Source organism: Nuphar pumila, chromosome 6, assembly GCF_984573655.1.
Source record: "Nuphar pumila chromosome 6, dmNupPumi1.hap1.1, whole genome shotgun sequence".
Lineage (NCBI taxonomy): Eukaryota > Viridiplantae > Streptophyta > Magnoliopsida > Nymphaeales > Nymphaeaceae > Nuphar > Nuphar pumila.
This window is the reverse complement of record NC_143254.1, coordinates 26,529,899-26,554,514: the sequence shown is the minus strand read 5'-3', so window position 1 is coordinate 26,554,514 and position 24,616 is coordinate 26,529,899. Positions and strand designations below refer to the sequence as shown.

Here is a 24,616-nt window from a genome sequence, read left to right as displayed (position 1 = left end):
CTTCCAAGTCAAAAAATTAGAGTAAGTTTTTCTGTAACGAGCTGACTCAAAAAATTTGCAGAGGGACCGGAGGACAAGGTGGATGACGAAGAGTAATCCATATCAATGGGACAACGAATAAATGAACAAAACGAATGAAAAGAAAGAAAAAGAAAGTTGGAGATCACTTAATCAATCAATAGAACTTCAATAAGGGATGCACCCGTGCTACCAATAGACGTAAACTGTTATGCCTTTTTTTTTTGCAGATTCAGAATCAAGATTGTAGACTGTTATAACCTGCCTATAGGCGTCGCACAGAAAACACTAAACAGTAATAAAAAGGAAACTTCTGTAATAAAAAATGAATCAAAGGGATTGCAATCAAAGAGACTACAATCAAAGAGGAGAAAACTGCAGTCGTTGATGTCGAAGGACGTTAATGGTGAAAAGGAAAACTGCAGACGTTAATGATGCTGCAGACGTTAATGATGAAGAAGAGAGATAGATGGTGATGATAATGAGTACTGTGAAGAAGAAGAATGAACGAGAATAAAAAAAATGAACGATTAGTAGAAGTTATCAGGAAAGAAGAAGAATAGACGAAGAGATGTATCAAAAACTGTTCCTTCAGAGATCTTCAGATCTCGCTGAACACACTTCTGGTAGGGTTCCGCAACCTCTGCTCTGATACCATATAAGATTCTGTGTGGGGTTTAACCTTCACTGTACAAAATAAAGAAAAGAGAGAGGAGGGAGATGCATAGTGGCTGGGGCGGCGCACGTTAACCCGACCTCCAAGCCATAAGCTTTATAAATAAGCAAATATACAATGGCTGAGATTACAGAAATATTACAGGAATGCCATTAATGAAACAACATTGAGCATGTGTTAGAATATTTAATGTGCGTATGGATCTGGATCCAGATCCATACGTATACTATATTTTAACACTTATGCCGTCCAGTCCTTCTTCGACTACCACACTGTCGCTGAGCACCGTCATGTCTCCCTAGCCTCTACTCGGTTGAGAGGCCTAGCGCAGACATGGTGGGTTGAGCTGCAGAGGTCACGGGAGCGGCAAGGGCTAGAGTGCGTACAGACTTGGGAGGAGATGCAGAGGTTAATGTAGTCTAAGTTCGTGTTGTCAGATCACGCTGAGAGAGCCTACAAGGAGTATCTTACCTTGCGTCAAGGCACCCGAACTGTGGCAGAGTACACTGCTAAGTTCCATCGTCTATCCCTATGAGTGTAGATCGAGGAGACCACCCGTCAGCAGATCATGAGGTATGTTTCTGGTCTTCATCCTGTTATCTCTGATGATTTCAGTTGTGTTACAATCGAGACATTAGATCAGGCAAGCTGTTACGCCATGAATGTTGAAGAAAAGTTGAAAAGGAGGTAGGAGTATAGGTCCTCCCGTAGCGACCAGTCCAGTCGACCCAAGTCGAGTTTCCCAACCAGGGGAGCAAGCTCCCCTAGGAAGGAGGACTCAAAGTCCACCCCTAGAGCAGACCCTAGCAAACCTGACCAGTCCAGACCCGTATACAATACCAGGTCCAAAGCCAAACCTAGTGAGTCTACCATCTGTTGTTTTAGGTGTCAGGAGTTAGGACATGTTGCGTTTAAGTGTCCCACTATGAACAAGAACACCCATCTCGTCGAGGGTATTATTGAGTCAGCATCCGAGAGTGAGAGTGAGTCATTGGTTAAGAATAAGTATGAGAGGGAAGTCGTAGAGTTCGACGGCAACGTCAAAAATTTATTGTTCATCCGTCATGTTTTGATCGCACTCCAAGAGTCGACCCCTGCAAAATGGTTACGGAACAACATTTTTAGAACCCAGTGCAACTGTGAGGGTCACGCGTGTGATGTTATTATCGACACTGGTGCTTGTGAGAATATGGTGTCCGAGAGTGTTGTGTCTACCTTGAACCTAAAAATGGAGAAATTGTCCCAACCTTATAAGATGGCATGGTTCAAGAAAGGAAACAAGGTCCCTATCACCCAGCGTTGTCTAGTTCGGTTCTCCATGGGGAAGCATTACCACGATGAGATGTGGTGTGATGTAGCCCTTATGAACGCGTGTCACATCCTTTTGGAACGTCCCTGGCAGTTTGACCGCAAGACTATTCATGATGGTCGTAGAAACACATATTCCTTTGTTTTTAAGCGGCATAAGATAGTCCTCCCCATTAAGGAGATCGGTTTTCCCATAGTGGATAAGCCTAAGTGAGTTCCCCGGCTAGCAGGTCTATCCTACTGATCTTTCTTGAGTCATTGTCGGAAGGGTGGTTATTGTTATGTCTTGGTGACTAAGCCGTCGATGAGTACGCCCCTACCCGTTCCCGCGGACATCGCGCCCCCTATCGAGGAGTTTTGCGACATTATGCCAGACGACCTCCCAGATGGCCTACCTTCCACGCGAGTGGTGCAGCATGCGATCAATTTTGTTCTAGGGTCGAGTTACCCTAACCTCCCCGCGTATCGCATGAACCCATCCGAGCATGCCGAGTTGTTGAGGCAGGTTCAGGAGTTACTGCAAAAGGGCTTTATTCGTGAGAGTGTGAGCCCTTGAGCAGTACCCGCCCTGCTCACCCCTAAGAAAGATGGGTTCATACGCATGTGTGTAGATAGTCGAGCGATCAATCACATCAATCTCAAATACCTTTTTTCCATCCCTCGTTTGAACGATATGTTTGACATATTGGCTAGTGCCTTTATTTTCTCCAAAATTGATTTAAAAAGTGGGTACCGCTAAATTCGTATCCGAGAGGGGGATGAGTGGAAGACGGCATTCAAGACACGTGATGGGTTGTATGAGTGGTTAGTCATGTCATTTGGGTTATCTAATGCCCCAAGTACTTTCATGAATATGATGACCCAAGCGTTGCGTCCTTATATAGGAAAGTTTGTCGTTATATATTTTGAAGATATTTTAATTTATAGCTCGTCTTTGTCTGATCACTTGAGTCACCTGCGTCAGGTCTTAGAGATTTTAAGGAAAGAAAAATTATATGTTAATGCCAAAAAGTGTGAGTTTATGACGTCCAGTGTCGTATTCTTAGGTTTTATTGTGTCATCTGATGGAGTTAAGGCATATCCCGCAAAAATCCGTGCGATCGTAGATTGGCCTACCCCAAAGACTATGGGAGAGATCCGTAGTTTCCACGGGTTAGCCACTTTTTACCGACGTTTTACGAGAAACTTCAGCACCCTCATGGCCCCTATCACGGAGTGCCTAAAGGGTACTAGTTTTCATTGGATGCCTGCTGCGGGAAAGGCCTTTACGATTATCAAAGAGAAAATGACTAGTGCCCCTGTCTTGGCCCTTCCTGATTTTAGTATAGTTTTTGAGGTTGAGTGTGATGCCTCTAAAGTGGGGATTGGTGCAGTCTTGAGTCAGAACAGCAGACCCGTTGCTTTCAATAGTGAGAAGCTGACTCAGGCCAGGTGCCAATAATCCACTTATGATGTTGAGTTTTATGCCGTGGTACAAGCCTTTCGTTATTGGAGGCATTATTTTATTTATAAGGAGTTTGTCTTGTACATGGATCATGAGGCATTGAAGTATCTGAATAGTCAAAAGAAGTTGAGTGCTCGTCATGCCAAGTGGGTCAGTTTCTTGTAAAAGTACACCTTCACGATTCATCATCAATCTGGTACTCTGAACAAGGTGGCTGACGCTCTTAGCAGGAAGAACAACCTTCTAATGACTATGTCAGTGCAGGGCATTGGGTTCGAACAATGCAAGGAGTTGTACCCGACGGACCCTAATTTCCAGCAAGTCTGGGAAGGGTGCCTCTCCTCTGATCGCACTATCGACCAACGATTTAGTATACATAACGGTTACCTCTTTCGCGGTAACAAGTTATGTGTGCCTGCTTTCTTTCTTAGACTTCAGTTGATTTTCGAGTTACATGAAGGGGGACTAGCTGGGCATTTTGGACATGATAAGACGTTCACACTGTTAGATGAACGATACTTTTGGCCAAAAATGCGCAAAGATGTTGTCAAGTTTGTTTAGAGTTGTCGAGTGTGTCAGGTGTCCAAGGGTCATCGTCAGAATAGTGGTTTGTATACTCCGTTGGCCATCCCTGAGCAGCCCTGGGAACATGTGTCTATGGATTTTATTGTAGGTCTTCCCAGATCCTCGCATCGTTTTGATTCCATCTTAGTTGTGGTTGACCGATTTTTCAAGATGGCTATCTTTGTCCCATGTAAGCAAACCACTGATGCCTCGTTAGTAGCCTCATACTACTTCAAGGACGTGGCTCGTTTTCATGGATTGCCTCACACGATCACCTCAGATCATGACACGTTTTATGAGCCATTTTTGGAAATCGTTATGGGCTTTATTGAAAACCAAGCTCCAGTTCAGTAGTACATACCACCCGCAAACCGAAGGTCAAACCGAAGTCGTGAACCACACACTAGGGAACTTGTTGAGGAGTCTTGTTGGAGAGAATGTCAAAACATGGGACCTAGTCTTGCTTCAAGCCGAGTTCGCATATAACAGCTCCATCAACCGGTCCACGGGCAAGTCTCCTTTGCAAGTGGTTTATGGTCGATCACCCACTCATGTAGTGGATCTAACCCTTGTGACCAGCCTCCCAAATCCATCCCCAGATGTGTTTGATGCCATTGAGTACATGCAAGATATTCATAGACAAGCCTGAGCCAAACTTGTTGAAAGTTACGAAGCCTACAAAGCTTTCGTAAACCAGGGTCGTCGAGATGTCCAGTTCCAAGTCGGTAAGTTAGTATGAGTTTACCTGCGTCTCGAGCATTTTCTAGTAGGTACCTATGGCAAGTTGAGTCCTAAGAAGTATGGTCCTTTTAAGATTCTTAAGCGGTTGGGTCCTAATGCCTACCTCCTTGAACTACCCGACGATTGGCACATTTCACCTATATTCAATGTGTCTGATCTATATGCTTACTGCGGAGACAACAAGTCGACAGAGCCGACTTCTTCCCAACCAAGGGAGAATGATGCAGAGCAGGATAGACCCAGATCCATACAGCCTGACCTAGGTAGTGGACCGGATTTGCACCATGGGATTGGGGATCGGACCCAAGTAGTGGATCCGATCCAGGTTCTCATACCGAGACGCGGAGAAGAGGTCCCTCTGCGTACCTACTCCAGACAAGCACAAAGAGTACAAGCTAGAACGCCCCCAGATCCAGCAGCACTCAGGAGTTGTCTCGGGTCCGGGACCGAACCCAAGACCCGGATCCAGTTGAAGCCTATAAAAGACCCTCCTAGGGTTGCGTGCAAGATAGAGAAGATTGAAGAATAGCAGTAGCCTTTATTTTTTTCTGAATTGTTTTCTTCCAGCCGTTTTCCCTTTTTTTTTTCTTTATTCCTTTTCATTGTTTTGGGATGAAGGCGTAGTTGTTGTTGTTGTTGTATTCATTTTCATTGTTTGTTCCTTTTCATTTACATTCATTCCATTGTTCATTGAAGATTATATTGAAATAAAATCAAGCCACACCGCTTTGGGTGGGCATTCTTTTCTATTCTGCACAATGCACGACCGTGAGGGTGGTGTCGTCATCAGTCGTCGTCAAGAACGCGGAAGCCTATCCTCCACGCTGCATTAGGTATGCTCCTCTTATCTTTTTTAATGATTGTCTAAAACTTATTGCTACTTTGTTTGAAAAATTCTACTTGAGTCTTATTCTTGTTCAATATATATATATATATATATATTTGTTTTAAAAACTATTTAGTTAGAATATCTTCTTTTGTGTAGTTGGGACCTTTGTTTTGTTCTCTCTACAGGTTCTTAAAGATGCGATGGATTGAGAAAAGAATATCTTCGGTGCATCATGAAGATAGAGATAGTCGATGAAGGCATTTGGGGATGATCACCAATGAAGACATTTGGAGACTTGTATTTGCAAAATTCTTTGATATGTTATAAAGATAAAGACTTCTATTAAGACACTTGAAGACTTTGGATCCTTTCCATTGATTCTTTTTTGTGTTTCCAAACTTTCAGTATATCACATCGTAAGTTTGAAGAGTGTTAAGTTATATATATATGATGATGTGTTAGGTAAATACTTATTAGGGGTATTTTGGTTATTTCAGTCCTTGTAATAGGTTGTGTCCATTAAGGGTACATTTTAGTACTATTATTTTATGTTCTTTTTGACTTTTTTTGTTTTTATAGGAACTATTTGATCAGAGACCAAATAAAGTTGTTGGTTCATTTTGGAATATTCAACATAGAGTTGACTAGTCAATAGAATTGTTGGAACAGTCCAACAACTCTATTTGAGACTACCTCTTATGTATAAATAGGGGTGAACCCCTCTTTTGTTATTTAATGTTTCTCTTAAGTATTCATGCTCAATAAAATATATATTTTTTATGTTTTTGTGTTCCTCTCTTAAATTCTTTGTTATCTTGAATGCACTTAGTGCTTGTGTAGTGCATTTGTGTTCTTGTATTGTCCCTTAGTTAGACTTGTGTATGTGCATGCGCACTTTGTGTTTATGATCTTGTAAGCCCTTAGAGATCCTTGTTTTGAAGAGCCAAAAGCCATATAACATGTGGTAAAAATCTGATATGTAGTAAAACTCTCAAAGTTTGTAAGGTTTATATTTTGAGCTACTAGGCAATGAACTATCCAAGCAAGCGACATTCATCTCTTGGAGGTGTGAGATATTCTTGGGCCTTGGCTATTGAGAAGAGAGAGGTGTTGTGAGCTCTCTAGGGTGTCAACTCTCTTCAGCATGGGAGAGGCTTTCTTTTGGTGAAGCCATATAACATATGGTGAAAATCTGATCTGTTGTAAAACTCTGAAAGTTTGGAAGGTTTATATTGTGAGCTGCCAGGCAATGAACTATCGAAGCAGGCGACATTCACCTCTTGGAGGTGTGAGATATTCTTGGGGCTTGGCTATTGAAAAGAGGGAGGTGTTGTGAGCTCTCTAGGGTGTCAACTCTCTTTGGCAAGAGAGAGGCTTCCTTTTGGTGATGCACAAGAGGTATGTATTCTCTTGTGTTTTAGAGAGGAAGAACATTTGCGGATCCAGCCCTGTGAAAGGTGTGATAGTGTGGTCTGGCTCAAGGTTGCCAAACTAGGAAGCGGAAGTGGAAGCGAGAAACAATACGGGAAGCAGAAGCGAGAAGCGAGGCATTTTAAAATTTATACGAAGCGGGAAGCAAAGTTTCAATTTAAAAACAAAATATGAATAAAAAATGAAGCAATATGGAATCAAACAAGAAACAAATAAAAACTAAAATAAAATTGATCATTCTTATATTTCATGATTTTTCTGTAAAAGACTTTAATTTTTTGTTAAAATCTAACAATGATGGTTACCAATTTAAAGAAAGTACATGGAAAGTGAGTGAAAGCGTGAGAGAAAATACATGAAAAAGCTAAAAAGAAATGTGAGAAAAGTATATAGTATGCATAGACCATGTGTATGAGAAGCATAGAAGAAGCGTGTGGGAATCGAGCTTCCCATGAAGTTTCAGAAGCGAGGAGTATCGCGCTTCTGAAGCGAGCTTCCCACCTACTTAAGAAGCTTCCAGTAACTCTGGTCTGGCTACATGCATTGGGTATGTTTTCCTAGTGATTGAAGGTGATCAAGATTAATGGTTCAGTTGGTACTCTCTTTGCTTTGTTTGGCTCTCTTATAATAATTTTGGTTATTGATTCCTTCGTGATAAAGACTCTTGAACTCTCCCCATGGATATAGGCATATTGTTGAACCATGTAAATCTACGTTTCTCGTGCATGTGTTTATTTGTTTGTTGGATGCTATTATTGTTAAAATTGTACATATATAATGTATATATATATAATAATAATACTTTGTAATTTTATTTGTTTATTTTTTTGTCTTATTTTTTGGTCAACATAGTGTTGACCTAGCCGTTGGAGCTAGTCCAACGGCTAGAGGGCTAACTTTTTGCTTGTATAAATAGGGGAGAACCCCCTCTTTGAAAGTATGCTTTTTGCATAATTGGTGTATGAATAATTTTTTTTTTATTTCTTCAGCCTTCTTTGTGTGTGCCCTTTGTGGGTTTTGTGAGTGTGCCCATAGTGGCATCTTTGTGCTTGTCTATTTTGGTTTTTGGTGGACATTTTTGTTCTTACTCGAAGACTCTTGTTTTCTCACAATTATTTATAGTGTTCTAATCACACACAATCAGATTTGGACCTAGCTTGTCATATATACGGACCTCAAAATCACAGAAGAAAGAAAAGAAAATCATATTATTCCAACTATGAAAGTGAATAATCATGTATGTCATGAAATATGTAGATTAATCCAACGGATAATGAAAACAAAATGATGGATCTATAATAGGAAATCTGTATTTCTCAATGAACAATTAACTGATTGGTTTCAGAAAAATGTGGTGCTACATACTTAATTCAGAAGCTAACATAAAGGATGAGAGTGCTGCAGTTGTAGTAACACTAATCTGCAAAGAAAAACAAAGGTAGAATTACATAAGTATCAATATCGAAACTGAATGATAGTTATATCAAACCAAGATAATACAACTATAAAACTTTGACTTTGTACCAAAAGGAAATAGGCATCAAAATCATTATTTTCTTGCAATTTGCGAAAAACTTGTTTGCAAAATTTGAAAAAGCAATTGCTCAGGAAAATTACAATGCAAGTTATCAAAATTCTTTTCCAAGTTGAATTAATAAATAATTCCGGCTGCATGGTAGTCAAAATACTTCACAGCTCAAAATAAGATAATAACACAGCTGAGAGTGTATGGAACAGACATAAAATGGCAGTCTCTCTGATTTGCATCATGTATTTCGGGTGTATATGGAAGTTTACCTTTACATAAATATATAGAATGAAGTTTAATTTTGTGAATATCAAGAACAAAATGATTTTCTAATACCCATTAAATAGATATGTGAACAAGCATTAAGATGTCCAGTAAGGAAACACCTTATTCAAAACACTTGAGGTATGATTTTTTATGGTTGACAACTCTTTGGCCTTGAGGTTTCTTCTTTTTTACACTTATATTGCAGGAGGAGCATAGTTCATCAGCACTGCTTCTGAATTTTATGTTTATATGATGCTAAGCACAAGCATCATATCACAGACATCATTCTGTATGACTATTGGTATCTGCTGCTAGAAGTTTGTGGTCAGTAGTGATAAACTAGAAGGATGAGTGAATGACAGTCTTCTAATCATTAGTTATATATGTTGTACTTGAAAGCTCATTCCTAACTCCAATATCTTGTGCAGAAAAAGGTCCATATCTAAACCTGTATAAAACCTAACGCTTGACATAATTGTATAAGGTGAGGGAAGAGTTACCGTAGCCTGATAATCTTCTTCAGGTACAAGAAGAAAAATGTACGATGTAAACACCAGCTTCGAAGCCATCCCAAATCCATATAGGACCTGATAATGATGGAAACAAAATATTGAGTGAACACAAAACCTTCTTCTGGTTGAGGTAATCACGTTAGCATTAGAATAGAACAGGATGCACATGATGTGTAAAGCAAGTACAGGAAAAAGGACATTTGAACAGCCATATCCACTGAATCCAAGCACTAATGGCATTTTCTATCTCCTTCTCAGGCCCAAGAAAGAAGTAACCAAAAAGGGAAAATTAGAGAAAAAAGTGCATGATACAATTACAGGGGAGAAAATGTTGATGACTTCATCAATGATCATTCAACTAAGATATTGAACTGTACTACAATAACCACAGACAATGAAATAGTTAAAGAAAAGTTTTATGTTTTTGGCTGTATAACCAAGTCCAGGAAAAAGAAATGGAAACAAAATCCTAGAACATAGCTTTAGACATAGCTGGCCCATGAAAGATTCATATGTTGCATGCAACACAAATCAGTAAATTGAACTCTTGATAGCCATTCAAAATGTAAAGTATATCAGCTACTTCCTATATTTCTCAACATAAGGTTTTTAAAGAATTCAATGCATGTATAAGCTTTGCAGAAACTAGCCATCTAGAATAAGCTAAGCCAGTATTGGTATCCATATATTAATTATACCACTTCTACAAGTTAACCTCCAGTTTTGCAAAGAAATATTATAATGAGTGTGTAATGAAATAAGTGGAAATGAGCACAATGTCCTAGAATGGACATTCACAAGCAAGATGCAAAGAACAAGTCCACAATGGACAAACACAAGGCCTAGAATGGCTTGCTAAAAGGAAAAATCTTATAAAGCAAGAAATGGGCTTGGAAAAGCCACACGTTACAAAGGGGTTTACCCCTCTATTTATAAGCAAGAGAGTGAGAGAGAGAGAGGGAGTGAGAAAAGAGAAGAGAGAGTGGGCATTGGGAGGCCCAACAAGGAGTCGTTGGGCCCCCAGATGTCACATTTGTGACCGTTGGGGGTCCAACGACTCTTAGTTGGGACCCCCAATGCATTATGCATTTAATGCATATACAATAAAAGAAAAAGAAAAAGAAAAAAAAGAAAAAGAAAAGGAAGAAAATAAAAGAAAAGGACTAAAATGCCCCTATTGGGCAGAATTACAGAAATACCCTTAATCAGGTATGATATATATATATATATATATATATATATATATATATATATATATATATATATATATATATATATATATATATATATATATATATTAACAGAGTGATGCTGCCTACAGAATACTTATTAATACATATTGTTAAAACAGCAGAACCACAAGAGAAAAGATAAACTAAATTTCAAAATGCTGTGGGCATGGTTGGTTCCTGAATATCTATTAGCTATCCAAAGGTTTTATGGTGAACAGGTGACAGTTCTCCTTGTTTTCATATTGCACATGTCAACAGGCAAATCATCAAGATTCTATCTGAAGTGGAAAGAGAAAACACAAACCACTAAATATACTTTGAACATGCTAGAACCTTCAAAAGAGAACTAAAGACACTGGAAAAGGAATGTCTTGGCAATGTAAGGCATATACCTGCATGATTTGCATTGCAAGAAGGGACATTCCATACCATGCGATTATATATGTCATGAATACTCCAAAGGACCCTAAGGAAGTCATACAAAATATTAATATACCAAAACACACTCAAGTTGCAACAATCAACTTTGAGATTGAATCCAGATAAACCAAGAATAGAAAGCATGAAAAAAAAGGAACAATCTACAGCTGCAGTTTGCAAAAAATAGTTAAGGGACCATGCATCAGGTAAAACAATAACCAATTTTTTATGAAACCCTCAAGAGAAGCAAATGCAAAACCCTTTCAATAATAAAAAGTTTTAGTAAACTGAATTGCACCAAGAAAATCATTCCAACAATGTAGACTCTATGCACATTTAGCTATCTATGAATGCATTCAATGACTATGTCCGAAACAGACACTAATTACTTCTCCAATAAAATGGATAAAAGCATCCAGAAGGCCTCAGATTTTCAAAAACCTAAGACTTAATATGATCACAGATCATGCCTTGTGATTAGGCAACAGTGATCATGTGTTTAATCAGGTAGGGGCTTTTAGTAATATTATGCACCTCTGAGCTCCTATATTTTTTTATGTCTTTCCCTCCTTCCAAACCATCAGTTGCTTCGTTGCAGAGGGAATTTCCCATGGTTGTCAGTTGAGGAAGAGGGAGCGGGAAGCGATACGGGAAGCGGGAGCGGGAAGCGAGGCACTTTCAAAATTTTAGGAAGCGGGGAAGCGTGGGACCACTAAGGAGCGATTCGGGAAGTGTCTCGGAAGCGACCTAGGAAGCGTCTCGGAAGCGACCTAGGAAGTGTCTCGGAAGTGAGGGGGAAGCGAAAAAAATAAAAATAAAAAATAAAAAATACAAAAAAATTGAAAAAAACAAGGGAAGCGTGATTCCCATTAAAGGGAAGTGTGTCCCCCATTAAAGGGAAACACGTCCCCCATTAAAGGGACGCTTCCCCAAAAAGGGGGATGCTTCGCCCACGCTTCGAAAGCGCGACGTTTCGCGCTTCCGAAGTGCGCTTCGGGGAAGCGCGCTTCCCCTTTTAGCTAGGCGCTTCCGGTAACCCTGGAATTTCCACACTCGTATTCCCACGCTTTCTCTCAAGAACCAAAGGTATCCATGTTAAATTGTAATTCATAAGACAATGTATTTTCTATATATAAAACAAGATACATATACATATATATTTCATATATATGTACATGTATCCATCTACTTATATATATAATATATATTTCTTTCTTGTATTAACTGTAGGGGTATTTTAGTCATTTCCACATTTTATGCATATTCATGTTTTTTAATATGATTGTAATTCTTCCTTTTTAATTTTTCTTATTTTTGTAATTTTTCATTTTTATTTGTGTTCTTTTTTATGTAATATTTCTGTACACAGTCTGTACATGTACAACAGTCAGTTGAAATTAGAGAAGTTGGGTTGATTTCCAACAACTCTAATAAGAGCCGTTGGGAATAGCCCGACTCTTTAAGAGTTGGTAAGCATTATAAATAAGGGTTATGTGAGCCCATTGTAAAGTGTAATACAGAGAGGAGTTTTGTCTCCTCACATTTATTAAAACAGTATTGCACTTCTTTTCTTTGGACTTTTTACATGGTATCAGAGCCGTTGGGAATTATTGAAGAAGAAAGGTGATTGTTGAAGAAGATTGTGTGCCTAGAAAGGCATGCACCTACCTTTCTCTTGATCCTCAACTTAGAGACTGCTTGCAATATATATTGAAAGAATCATACCACATCAAGTAAGCTCTAAAGACTCGTTTGTGGTAAGATCCTCTTCACTTTATATTTTCTTTCTTCTCAAAATAATGAAAAAAGACACTTCTCTCTTGGGTTCAAACTCAATGGCTCAAATTATCATGTTTGGGCCGGTAATATGGAAGCCCATATCAAGAGTAAAGGGCTTTGGGATATGTCCAAGGCTTAATGCCGGAACTGGAACCAATGATTACCATGGTAGAAAGAGGAGAAATAAAGATTCTTGAAGGTGAAGAGAGAATCAAAGCGCTTAGACTATTGTAAGAAACATGAGGAATGAGAGATGAGAACTTTTAAAATCCTATCATGGATCTTCTCACCCGTTGAAATAAGAATCAATGCCAACATTATCAAATTCAAAAAGGCCTCTCAAGCATGGCAATATCTTGAAAAAATGTACACTTTAAGAGACTTATCCCACAAGTACTATCTTCAAAAAAGGGCTTCGACCGTCCAACAAGACGAAATGACTATTAGAGAGTATTTTGCAGAGTTGTCCTTCATTTGGGATGAGCTTGCCATGCTTGAGCCCAAATGGAGTGGTGAAGCCATTGAACTTAGGCATAAACCATTTGGGATGAACTTAGGCATAAACAACTTTTTTAAATAGCTTAGACCCAAATTTGAACAAATATGATCCTCTCTTCTATCCACCTTTACTTCCCCGTCTCTTGAGGATGTAATTACTAAATTAAGTGGGGAAGAGAATCGTATGGGTATAAGCAAAAATAACCCAAGTGTTCTTGCAACACCTTCCAACCTATGTCACAGGGATTCGGCTAGCAGGGTGCCGCACCCGCATCGACGCGACTCGACGCGGGTGCGTGTGCGGCACCGGGTGCGGTCAACCCTATCCTGGGTGCGTTGACCGCACCCAGGATCATTTAAGTCCATTCTTGTTTTGGATTTTTTTTTTTTAAAAATTGCCCAAATAGGCTGCGATTTTTTTTTAAAAAAAAGTAATGCTGACAGCTGACAGCAACTGTCAGCTGCAGCAGCTGACAGACAGCAGCTGTTGACCCCCTTTATATATATATATATATATATATATATATATATATATATATATATATATATATTTTACATTTTTGCCCCTGCCGCACCCCCGCACCCGCGCCCGCACCCATGTGACATAGCTTCCAACCAAGAAGAAGGTGAAGGTGTTAATGTTGTTTCAAGACCGGAAAACAATTTAAGAATCTACAAACTTCCCTACTTGAAAAATAAAAAACAAGGAACAAGGGAAAATAGTGGGCAAGGCGGAAAAAGAGATTATAGCAAAGTTGTGTGCCACTTTTGTAAGAAACCGGTGCACATCAAACCAGTTTGTTCAAAATGGAAGAAGTTACTTGCCATGGCTACCACATCCCAACCCCAAAAGGAAGAAAGTTCATCTTCTTCCAATGAAGCTCTTTCTTTGCATCAAATTGTGGAAGCACTTCAACCGCTTCGGAAATTTCCGGAGCCGCCATGTAAAACCCAATATATATATATATATTTCTTTTTTTTGGGGTCGGATCCGGACCCGACCCAGACCCAATGGAGGCACCGCCTCCCTCACGCCTTCTAAAGACAACGAGGCAGGGGGGGTTTCAAATACGAAACCCCTCTCCTGCTCTCGCCCTCTTGTCTCTCTCTCTCTCTCGGTACCCCGACTTCCTCTCCCCTTTCACCCTGCGCCGGCAACCTCACTGCCTTCCCCTCTCGTCTCCCTCGATTCGCCGGAGCAAGCCTGAGCCGCCCTCGCGTCTAGCCTTCCCCCAACATTGACGGCTCCCTGCGGGCGGATGCGACCCCAGTGCCATCCCCTCCCATTTGTTCTGATCAACATCGCCGTCGGCGACCTCCAGGTATGCACCGACTTCTTCTCCTTTTCCTTCTGTCTCTCTCTCCCTTTTCTTCTTCCTTCCGTCGACCGACAGAGGCAAAAGCCTCTGCCTTTCGGTCTGTTACGACAGGGGATAGCCGTCCGGCAGGGGCTTAAGCCTCTGCCACTTTGCTGATAGGTCGGCAAGGGTAAAACCCCTGCCGCCTGTAAGAAAGGTTCTGATAGGGGTTTTGGGGCTCCTGTCTGCCTTTTCTTTCACCAGAGAGGGTCGAACCCCCTCTCTGTCTCGATACGCAGGGTAGGGTTCGACCCTCCCTGCCTCTGTTTGTCGCAGGGAAGGGATCGAGCCCTCCCTGCCTTCGAACTATGCAGGGGAGGGTTCGACCCTCCCTGCCTTCATAGTACGCAGGAGGAGGGGTTGAGCCCCTCCCTGCTTGTCTGTTATGCAGGGAAGGGGTCGACCCCCTCCCTGCTTCCCTGTTTTCCTGCTCCCTTTAACAGAAGGGTAGGTGTGAAAACACGTGAGAGAGAGAGAGAGAGAGAAAAGAACCTTTTGAGAAGTCGGCAGCCTGTTGAATATATGTTGCTGCGCCAGTACCTTTATTGCTATAGGGTTACAAATTACCTTTTACAGGGACAAAACTGCCCCTTATAAGTAACACATGTTACATAATAATACAACTAAAGCAAAACTCGTGGATGGATATGGATCCGATATCGGATCCATATCCAATTCATATTCCACATTCTAATACCCTCCCTCAAGTTGTGCATGGGGTTGAACCATGTGCAACTTGTTCTTCAGATACCAGAAGCGATGACTTGTAAGACCTTTTGTAAACATATCGGCAACTTGGTCTTTTGAAGGCACATAAACTGGTTCAATCTCTTTGTCGGCTATCTTTTGTCTGATGAAATGTTGATCGATTTCAATATGTTTAGTCCGACTGTGATGAACAGGATTGAATGCAATTTGTATAGCACTTCTATTATCACACATAAGTGTCGAATTTGAGATATCCTCTCCCATCTCTGTAAGAAGATGCCTAATCCAGGTCACTTCTGCTGTGGTAGCTGCCATAGATCTATACTCTGCCTCTGTGCTAGATCTTGCCACAGCCTTCTGTTTTCTGCTACTCCATGAGATAAGATTTCTTTCAATGAAAACACAGTATCCTGAAACAGACCTCCTCTCATCTGGATCCCCTGCCGAGTCTGCATCTGTATAGGCCAGTATGTCATGCTTCGGTGATTTCCATGAAGATTGAGTATATGTGAGTCCATCACCCACCGTTCCTTTTAGGTAGCGAAGGATGCGTTTGACAGCATCCATGTGACCAGTCTTTGGTTTATGCATGAATTGAGATACTTGATTGACAGAATACACAACGTCTGGTCTAGTGAAGGTAAGGTATTGTAACATACCTACTAAACTCCGATACTTGACTGCATCAGGATATAACTCACCATCACAAATACTGAGCCTTTGGTTAACAACACTGGGTGTGGGTAGAGGTTTACAATCTGTCATTCCTGCTTTAGCTAGAAGATCAAGAGTGTATTTATGTTGACAAATTGCGGAGGTATTTGAGTAGAACCATCCAAGTGACCTGAAAGATCTTGACTGCGAATAAAAGGGGTAATCTGCCTTTTCCAAGTCAAATAGTTATTTGTATTCAGTTTTTCCGAAACCAGTTGCCCCAGGAAGTTGAAGGAAAGACTAGAATTGCCTGAAGAATCCATTTGTGGACTTATGACAAAAATGTGGCAGAAAACAAAGAATAGATTGACGCAGCTTATGACAAAAATCGGTACCAGAAGAAATGAAAACAGTGAATGAATAAAAAAAAAAAAAAGGAGTGACCAACTGTAAATGAATGAAATAGAAGAAGGGACCTGCAGTATGTGAATCAAGAGGACAAATTCAGCCTCTTTGTGTAAGCTGTGAATGAATGAAGAAGAAGAAATGACCAACTGTGAATGAATGAAGTAAAAGGAGAGACCTGCAGTTGCTGTGTGAATTAAGAAAAAGAAGTGCAGTTGCTGTGTGTGAATTAGGAGGAATAAACAAGAAAGGCTACATCAGTTGCTGTGTGTGGATTAAAAACAAACAACCACAGCAGTTGTTGTGTATGAATTAAGAGGAATAAGAAAAGGAGACAAACAAATCAAGTAGCAGACGCTGACAAAAATGAATAGGGGAAGAATAGAACCTGATTCACGTGAACTAATTCACGTTGAACTGATTCACGTTGCTGAGGAAGACAGACGTGAGGAAGACAGATCCACGAGTTCTGGAAGAAACGAGGAGAACTCGACCGTTGTTGCAGCAGATCTTGGCGTGTGCACGTGAACTGATGTCGAGGGATAGGATTTGGCTGTTCACGTTGCTGAGGAAGACCCTTTTTCACCCAGGAATACAGCGTGCTCTGATACCATGTGAAAACACGTGAGAGAGAGAGAGAGAGAGAAAAGAACCTTTTGAGAAGTCGGCAGCCTGTTGAATATTTGTTGCTGCGCCAGTACCTTTATTGCTATAGGGTTACAAATTACCTTTTACAGGGACAAAACTGCCCCTTATAAGTAACACATGTTACATAATAATACAACTAAAGCAAAACTCGTGGATGGATTCTAATAGTAGGGTCGAGCCCCTCCCTGCTTCCTCTATTGGTTAGGGGAGGAGTCGAGCCCCCTCCCTGCACCCTCGTTGTTCAGGGGAGGAGTCGAACCCCCTCCCTGCGCCCTTTTCTCTCTTTAGGCAGGGGCATCGCCCCTGCCTCCGCTGTTTTTCGACAGACAGGGGCAAGGCCCCTTGCCTCTCTCTTCTCTAGCATCAGGCAGAGGCTTCACTCCCCACCTGTTTGCGTATTCATCAGGCAGGGGCAAAGCCCCTGCCTCTTTGCATGTTTGTCAGGCAAGGGCGAAGCCCCCTGCCTCCCCTTCGTTGTTGATAGGCAGGGGCTTTGCCCCTGCCTCTCTTCTACTTTGTCAGGCAGGGGCGCAGCCCTGCCTGCCCTCGCTTTCTGAGGGTAGGGGTGCAACCCCCTGCCTTCTCGTAGTTTGCTGACAGCAGAGGCTCGCAGCCCCTGCCCCTGCTTCTTGCACTTATAGCAGGTGCACAAGGGCATGATGCCCTTGCCTCTGTTTCCTTTACGTTAGGTCAGCGACAATGCCCCTGACCTTTTGTTTTTTGTGTTAGCTTGCTAAGACTGTCACTTTTGCAGCTTGTATGACGGATCCCGCTCGCGCTCCGTGACCCGAGCCGTCAATCGTTTACACCTGCAGGCGCCAGCAAGCTTGCAACTCCTCAAGGTAGAGGAAGATTGTACGGAGGACTTGGACAATTGAATTGAGTTCAATTAACTAAAAAGGATAATTAAATAAATATATATGCATATATATTTATACGAGTATGCATTTAACTTAAGGATGCGGTTTTGCGATCCTTGTCGTTTACTTTCTATTATGCCTTTCCTTTGCCGTCGTGCTTTGCACCTAAGCTCTTGCTTTTGCAAATGTTTCATTACTGCCTTGTCATTGCAGATGACGCTCAGGTTTTCGCTCATTGCATGTGTCATAAAGCCATCCTCGTGGAGGATGCAAGGGGCATTTACCACTCTCTCTCTCTTACGACAAGAGTTGAGTCGGGAGCTAGCGATACATCCTGGTCTAAGGAAAGGAATTCCTCGCAAGGATCCTGGCTTTTCGAGTGAGCAGTCCTGCAAAGTAGACTTGAGATTTTAGGGAGCTGCACAAAAGCATCAATGACTGCCCAAATCGAAGTATTTGGAAGAATGTCATTGGCTGGTTCTGTTCGTCTATCTGATATATCTCGGGTAACCCCAAATTGGGGCTTGAGCAAGCTTCTTAGCGGGGGTTCTATTGAGAATCGTATCCCGTCTATCGAGGCTGGTATCGAGTCATGCGAGGCATGTAGATACCACAATAGCGGATAAGATTCTAGAAAATCGCATGCCAAATGTGGCATAAGCTGTTGGTTGTTTCAAAAGATAAAGAATGTCAAAAGTAAAGTTTGAGAAACATTACATCTTTGTGAAACACTTCTGTTGAGGCTCCTGTTGAGGAGTTATACCCTTTTCATCCTAGAGTACTTGTAGTCGTGCACTACACGCTAGTACTACAATGATCGGATGAGACGGTTGTGCGACCTCGAACCGTGCTAAATGCACAATGCTGTAAACATATAAAAATGGGATCCCCTTCACAGGTAAGATGCTCATTAGGTCAAAAGACCAGAGCATATAGAATGAGTCGGCAGTTAATTTACCCCTGATGCACTCATTCGCCCTTGTGTTTCTGTCAAGGGAGAGGATGGATTGGTACAAAACTCCAATGGACAGGTTGTTAACAACCACCCAACGGGCAAAGATCTAGCCTCCCCAGTCATTGGAGTTAGGGGAAGGGACTATCAGACATTATCCTAGGTGGTAGATCCCATAGACTTCTACAGAAGTTGGATGCATCCGTTGCCAAGTACCTACCTTTGGGGAATTCTCTCGGCTAAAGTCGTCTCCTTAGGAGCGGACTCAACTAGCTATTTGGGTTATTGAAAATACATAGAATAACAGACGGTCGAACTAGTCTCAGTTGTTTCTACATTTTGTCTGCGCGTACCCGTAGGCCAGTAATATCGAAACATAAAGTATGCTCACACTAGTTGATGGGTCATAAGACTTGCTTATTGCATAGTAGTTCACAACTTATGATCAAATGAATCGTCATGCTGCGTTTGACAGTTGCATTGCTTACTTGCTTTGAACTGCTTACCTGCTTTGAACTGTCTACCTGTTTTGAACAACTTACTTGTTTAACTGCATATCTGCTTTAAATTGCTTAGCATGCTGAATTAAATGTACTTAATTCAGTTTCTTGTAGTCTCTCTTGTGCACCTACTAGTTTTTCGCGAAACTAACTCATTCTATGGGTACAAGTGATGATTAGGTACACCACGGGCGATGACGCGATTGCAAGATGGCTTCAAGATTTCCTCTTTCTGCTCTTAGCTCGCGTCCTAGACGTTTTGGGGTTTTGTAACGGATTTTCCTTGGGATATCCGAATTTTGTAGTATTTGGAAACTTTTTTTAATGAAAGTGACTTTTTCAAGTGTTTTGCAAGTAGCATGAATTATGAGTTTTGGTTCTTTTAGCTAACGTGCCCAAAGTTGTCAGCTTGCCTTTCTAAATTTAACAAAAGAATAGTCTTTCGCTGATTTCATAAACAAACTCTGAAAGAAAGAGATTTTTTTCTAGTCTCTTGCCTGTTTTCTGAAAGAATCGAAAGTTTGAAATTTTGGGACGTTACACGCCATGTCAACTTTCTCTCCTCCTGGTAAGACTTCTTGGCTTTTAGATTCGAGTGCCTTCATTCATATGTCTCCAAGTATTTGTTCCTTTTCCGAATATTAAAAAAATTTCTCTCCATCCTTTGTTTCAACCACGGATGGAACTTCTCTTGAAATCAAAGGAATTAAAAATTTTGAAAAACAAGGTTTTTTTTATCCCCAAAATTAGATTTATACCAAAATTAAACTTAAATTTGTTTTCGGTTTCTTAACTCTCGGACCATGGATGCGATATAAAATTTTCATCTGATAAATGTTGGATACAGGATTGCCAGTGCGGAAGGTTGATTGGAAAAGGCTCTAGGAATGGAGATCAATATTATGTCGACTTCCTTCAAATTCCAAAAAAACCTTTTTGTAATATTGTCCAACATAAAGATATTAATGTATGGCATAAAGGTTTGGATATCCCAATATTGTTAAAATTTCTTTTTTACCTTTGGTTAAACATCATTGTAAAAGTGATTTCACTTGTAATGATTATACTCTTGAAAAGATAAGAAGATTATCTTTTAATCAAAGATCTATATTTACAACAAGACCATTTGAAATTGTCCATTCGAACGTATGGGGACCGACACCTGTTTTATCCTACGTCACAGGGATTCGGCCAACTTGGTGCCGCACTCGCATCGATTCGGTCAACGCACCCAGGGTCATTTGTGTCCAATTTTTTGACAAAAAAATGGCTGATTGATGAAGTATTTGTTTGCTTCTTGTAACTTGTGTTTGGTTGGTAAATACTAGCCGATACATGTTCCTAGGCATCATGAAAAAAACAAGGACGTTACCATTAATGGTTACTTAAAGGGGTTACATGGAAAATGAAAAAAGAATTAATTCTACATGATTTTTTGTTACTTTTATCTTGGGAAGAAACTTATTAGAGGCTAGCAAAGATGTAACAGCCGAGGGGTGGAGATTTAACAAAGGAATGGACTGCTTAATTCCCATTAATTACTCTTTCTCTCTCTCTCTCTCTCTCTCTCTCTCTCTCTATATATATATATATATATATATATATATAAGTAATCAATAAATGCATTAGAAAAGTTAATTGCTTTGACCGGTAAAATATCATATCCATTTATGTTTTACGCCCTGCAGTGTAAGGATGAAAGTGGGGTTGAGTAGACCTGACCCAACCCGAATTGACCTAGCTCGACTCGGTCATGCCCAAGATGAACATTCATTAGTGTTAATGTTGTTAATTGTTAAAACTTAAAAATTATAATATATATATATATATATTATCGCACCTCGCACCCAAGTTTTTTGAAAGTGTCGCACCCGCAGCCAAGTGACATAGGTTTTATCAAAAGGGGGGTTTTCGTATTATGTGATTTTTGTTGACGATTACACTAGATATTGTTGGATATTTTTTCTTAAGCACAAACATGAGGTTTTTACGACATTCAAAACATATCATATGATGATCAAAAACCAATTTAATGGTGACTTGAAAATTCTTAGAACTAACTCTAGAGGAGAATACCTATCAAATGAATTCAAAGATATCTTGAGAGTTATGGTATTCTCCATCAAAAATCTTGTCTGAAAACACCTTAACAAAATGGATTAGCCAAAAGAAAACATAGACATCATTGAAACTACTCGAACCCTTCTCATTTCACATAACATACCAAAAAAATTATGGGCCAAAGCAGCTCTCACATCTGTCTATCTCATAAATCGGCTTCCATAAAAAAATTTAAACAAAATTTTGCCTTTTGAAATATTATACACAAAAGAACCTGATTATAATAGGTTAAGAATTTTTTGATGCAAATGTTTTGTTCTTACAGACAAGAATGACAAGCTTTCCCCAAAAGCTATCACATGTGCTTTTTTTGGTTACTCTGAAACTCAAAAGGGGTTTCGATGTTATGATATTAAAAACGACAAATTATATGTGTCCAGAAATATGAGTTTTTTGGAAAATGTTAGTGGTTTTGAAAAATGTGAACCGCATGACGAAAATATGAATTATTCCTTTTTATTTGAGTTATTATTTAGAGATGATGCTAGTGATGATGAGTTCCCACGTAATGACTCTAGTGATAATGAAGTTGAGGAAAATAACTCTTTACTACACTCATTTACCTATCAACCTATTGATGAAGAAACATCTAGAGATCCTATCACATATTCTCATAGAGATAAAAATAATTTTAGAAGTGCAATAGAAAAATATAACAAATTTAGTAGAACTATCTCTTCAAATGAGGAAAATCCACGAAGAACTGAGAGAAATAGAAAAGTCCCTTCTAGGTTCATTTCTTATGATTCATTCACACCTAAACATAGAGTTTGCCTTAGTGTCATTCATTCATATGTAGAACCCAAAAACTTTGAAGAAGCCAAAAAAAATATTGAATGGATAGAAGCTATGAATAATGAACTTAGAGCTCTTAGAAAAGCGAAGACCAGAGAATTTCAACATCTTCCTAAGGGTAAGAAAACCATAGGGTGTAGATGGGTGTTTAAGGTCAAAACCAAGAGCGATGGATCTCTTGAAAGATATAAAACTCGTCTAGTAGACAAAGGATATAGTCAAGAATATGGGATTGACTATGAAAAAACATTTTCCCCTGATGCACAAATGGTTATTGTCAGATGCCTTATTACTATCGCTTCTATTAAAAAATAGAACATCTACCAAATGGATGTTAAAAACACATTTTTAAATGGCGATCTTAATGAAGAAGTGTATATGAATGCTCCTCCAGGAATAGAGACTCCTAAAGAAAAAATATTTCGTCTTCAGAAAGCACTTTATGGACTAAAACAGGCCTCCAAGGCTTGGTATGACAGATTTAACTCTATATGTTGAAAAATGGTTTCTCCGCATGTTTTACAGACACCGCTTTATTTGTTAGAAAATCTAACGCAAGAATAGTAATATTGTTGCTATATGTCGATGATATGCTAATAACTGAAAGTGATTCTAAAGGAATTAAGAGCATAAAATCTATTTTAAAAGATAAATTTGAAATGTCTGACTTAGGATTTCTGACTTTCTAGAAATTAAAGTTGTATTCTCACATAGAGGTTATTTTTTATCTCAAACTAAACTTGCTTCTGAGATTCTTGACAGGTCAGGTATTCCAGATGATAAAATTTGTGAAACTCCTACTATAGTAGGAACCAAAATGAAAATTGATGATGGAATTCTTCTCAAAGATCCTACTCCCTATAGACAACTTGTAGGCTCCTTGATGTATCTGAGTATTACTAGACCAAATATTTCACATGCAGTTCATACTCTCAGCCAATTTCAACATGCACCAACAATCGTTCATATGAGTGCAATTCTGCGGATCATCAGATACATAAAGGGATCGTTGAATAAGGGAGTATTTTTATCTTTTTCCTCTGAATTAAATTTAAGAGTTTATACTGACTCTGATTGGAGAGGTGATCCAAATAACTGTCACTCCACCACTGGCTTTTGTGTATTTTTAGGAGACTCACTAATCTCATGGAGATGTAAGAAACAACAAAATGTATCGTTATCTTCTACCGAAGCTGAATACCGAGCCATGACAACTACTACCATAGAGATTGTATGGATTCATCAACTACTAGAAGATATGAGGATTAATGTAGAAGGGTCCACCAAGCTATGCTATGATAATAAGAGTGCAATTTATATTGCCAAAAATTACACATTTTGAGCTAACCAAACACATCGAGATGGACTGCCACTATCTCTGAGAAGCATATCCGAAAGGAGTCATAGAACTTTCATATGTAACTTCAGAATATCAACTAACAGATTTCTTCACCAAATCGTTGTGCTCTCTGCGATTCAACTTCCTTCTTGGCAAACTTTCAGTCATTATGCCCTAAGTTTGAGGGAGGGTGTTAAATTGTAATTCATAAGACAATATATATATATATATATATATATATATATATATATATATATATATATATATTCATATATATGTACATGTATCCATCTACTTATATATATATATATATAATATATATATTTATTTCTTGTATTAACTGTAGGGGTATTTGTTAAAATGTATTCTTCAATCATTGTAATCATATATATATATATATATATATATATTATATATATATAAAGGTTGATACATATACATATATATTATATATGTATATATATCTACCTAATTATATATATATAATATATTTCTCTATTATTAGCCGTAGGGGTAGTTTAGTCATTTCACTTAATTTTATGCATATTTTATCTAACGAATATGATTGTAATCTTTGTTATTTTTTATTTTTATTTTTTTTATTTTCATACTTCTCAAAGTACAATGAGGGGCCGACTCTTAGAGACGTTGGGCCCCTCCAACGGTCACAATTGTGACCGTTGGAGGGGCTCCAACATCTATAAGAGGAGCCCCTCCTTGCTTCTCTTGGGAGAGATAAATAGGGGACTTCCCCTTGTATTTTGGTGATTTTTTAGAGAGCTTTAGCTCCATTGTAAAAGAGTTTTTACCCTATTTCTCATAATAAAGAAATATTCTTTTAGCCTTTTGGCTTAACCCCTTTGTGGGTTTATAGGTTTAGCACTTTATGTGCTTTTGGTTGCCCCTTAGTGGGTTTGTATATTTGCACCTTAAGTATGCATTTATGGGTTCATTATCGAACCCTTTGTTTTCTAACATGGTATCAGAGCGAGGTCATGATCGGGTTGTCTTTTGGTGCATCGGAAAGCG

The 24,616-nt window shown here is 39.5% G+C and overlaps 1 protein-coding gene across 1 annotated transcript in view; it reads right to left on the bottom strand.

The window, feature by feature from the left end:
• The window catches only part of LOC149834444 (uncharacterized), a 58,839-nt gene that overhangs the window by 26,231 nt on the left and 7,992 nt on the right, over positions 1–24,616 (bottom strand). Inside the window, exons 3-5 of the mRNA XM_090011404.1 lie at positions 10,943–11,016; positions 9,307–9,393; positions 8,377–8,431 (exon numbers count right to left, since the gene is read on the bottom strand). Coding sequence (XP_089867530.1) covers positions 8,377–8,431; positions 9,307–9,393; positions 10,943–11,016 — 216 coding nt within the window. The remainder of the gene's footprint in view (positions 1–8,376; positions 8,432–9,306; positions 9,394–10,942; positions 11,017–24,616) is intronic.